We start from the raw sequence: 1,965 nt of genomic DNA on the forward strand, positions 1-1,965 counted from the left end.
TTGTGTCTATTGGCTAAAGGGACACAATTCTTTAAGAGTTGTATATGTTCAAAACATTGTATCTATTGGCAATAGAAATGACACAACCATTTGTATACGTAACTAATCATAATTGCTATGTGCAATATGTATAAATATGTCCTTGTCCACTATTTCAGATATGAAGTACTAAACATACAATTTACACTACTATTAAGAGATTTTCTTTGTTCAAGAGAGTTGAGAATTTCTTACTATTGCTAATTAAGAAATTCTTAGGTTTCATTGCATCCTGGGAGAGTATTGTCATCAACCCTATAGCAACTAAGTGTGGGGACAAATATCTCTCTAAAGAAAGCGATCTAATCGTGCCTTGAAACCACTACACAAATATAAGATTTTGTCATCTTACCATCTTCATATACCCAACACTTAATATGTAGACAAAAATAAATATAAATAACACAGTCACCAAAAGTTTTTGGGTGTAGGTAATGATGATTTAACCCTAACATTGCCCATATTAGTACCATAAACAGACCTAAAAAATCTTCTAGACTTGTTTGTTTTCAACCTCATGAGAGGAGCCTTACGTGCCACAGCCTGCCAAATCATTTGAACAGCATCAGCTTCCTTGGAAGGGAACTGAAACTCATAGTACTTTTGAACCTGCTTCAACCTGTTCCACATTCTAGTCCACTCATCCTTTTTAACGCTCCTGACGAAATCTATGAGGAACCTTTTCTTGAGAGCGTCCCTGGTGCGGACGAATATGCAGAAGTCGGTGTAGTCGATTGCATCCTCGTATGGGAGCTCAATCTCGTCGCTGATGATCACCGGGACACAATGGCTTGCTATGGCGTCGAATAGGCGGTTCGACGACGGCGTGTCGCCGGCTATGTTCAGGCAGAATTTCGATGACCGCATGCCGGCGGATGCGTCCTTGACTCCTCCTTTTTGAGCGCTCCCGAATGAGAAGTGTACGTCCTTTTCCTCTTTTAAGAGGTAAAATAGCTCTTGCCTTACGTGCCCTCCCTGAACATGTAAACAATACTTTATTAATTGGAAGGAAGGATAAATTATTGTACACATCTTACTAAATTGTCAATTCTGGCTATGCTTATCAATTTTAGATATTTAAAGAAAATTCCATGTAGATACTAAAATTTAGTTATTAAATTAATTATATATTTATATATAAATATATGTGTAATTTAATTAATTTTTAATATATATATATTATATTTCGGGTATGTGTTTTATATTGATACTTAATTTTAGTTATTCATCTAGTATAACTGATTTTGATAATACTTTAAAATGCATAGCTAAAATTAAGGTTATTCATTTTATGAGTTGGCATAATTTTTTAATTTGATTATATTTTTATTTTTAATTAAAAAGTGTTATCAATGATAAAAAAAAATAACAAAAGCAATTACTTAAATGAAGATGGCAAAAACATCTTCCAATAAAAATAATTTATTTAAAAATGCGATTTATTTATTTAGTCACATTTTAAACAAAGACACACTTTTATAACATATCAAAATCTAATCATACAATCTATCATCCAAAGATCAAAAGAAAATATTTTTATATGAAGACAATTATAAAGTATTCATAGTAGTATCCACCAATAACAAATCGATCCCTGAGTTTTTGGTTTGCGGACATTTAAGTCTTTGAGAATTTAAAAATACATTTAAATTCATGACTTCTTTAAAATTTGAACACATCGATTCGTGTATTCGTATCAACCAAGTCAGTACAATAGGAATTACGTTTGATTTTTCGTTTGGTCTAATAGACCCAAGTGAATATAAAGAGTCGATATGTTCAGGTTTTGAAAATATCAAGAATTTAAATGTATTTTCAAATTTTCGAGAATTTAAATATCTGTAAATTAAAAATTTAAGGATCTATTTTTTTTAAAAAATAATCTTAATTTAATTATATTTTTTAATTGTTATAAAAATTGCGTAG

At 30.9% G+C, this 1,965-nt stretch overlaps 1 protein-coding gene across 1 annotated transcript in view; it reads right to left on the reverse strand.

Moving 5' to 3' along the window:
• Window positions 1-328: 328 nt before the first annotated feature.
• LOC107494303 (probable arabinosyltransferase ARAD1) overlaps window positions 329-1,965 on the reverse strand; it is a 4,448-nt gene continuing 2,811 nt past the window's right edge. Inside the window, exon 2 of the mRNA XM_021124934.2 lies at window positions 329-1,014. Coding sequence (XP_020980593.1) covers window positions 448-1,014 — 567 coding nt within the window. The 3' untranslated portion in view covers window positions 329-447. The remainder of the gene's footprint in view (window positions 1,015-1,965) is intronic.

The sequence above is a fragment of the Arachis duranensis genome, chromosome 6 (genome assembly GCF_000817695.3).
Source record: "Arachis duranensis cultivar V14167 chromosome 6, aradu.V14167.gnm2.J7QH, whole genome shotgun sequence".
NCBI lineage: Eukaryota > Viridiplantae > Streptophyta > Magnoliopsida > Fabales > Fabaceae > Arachis > Arachis duranensis.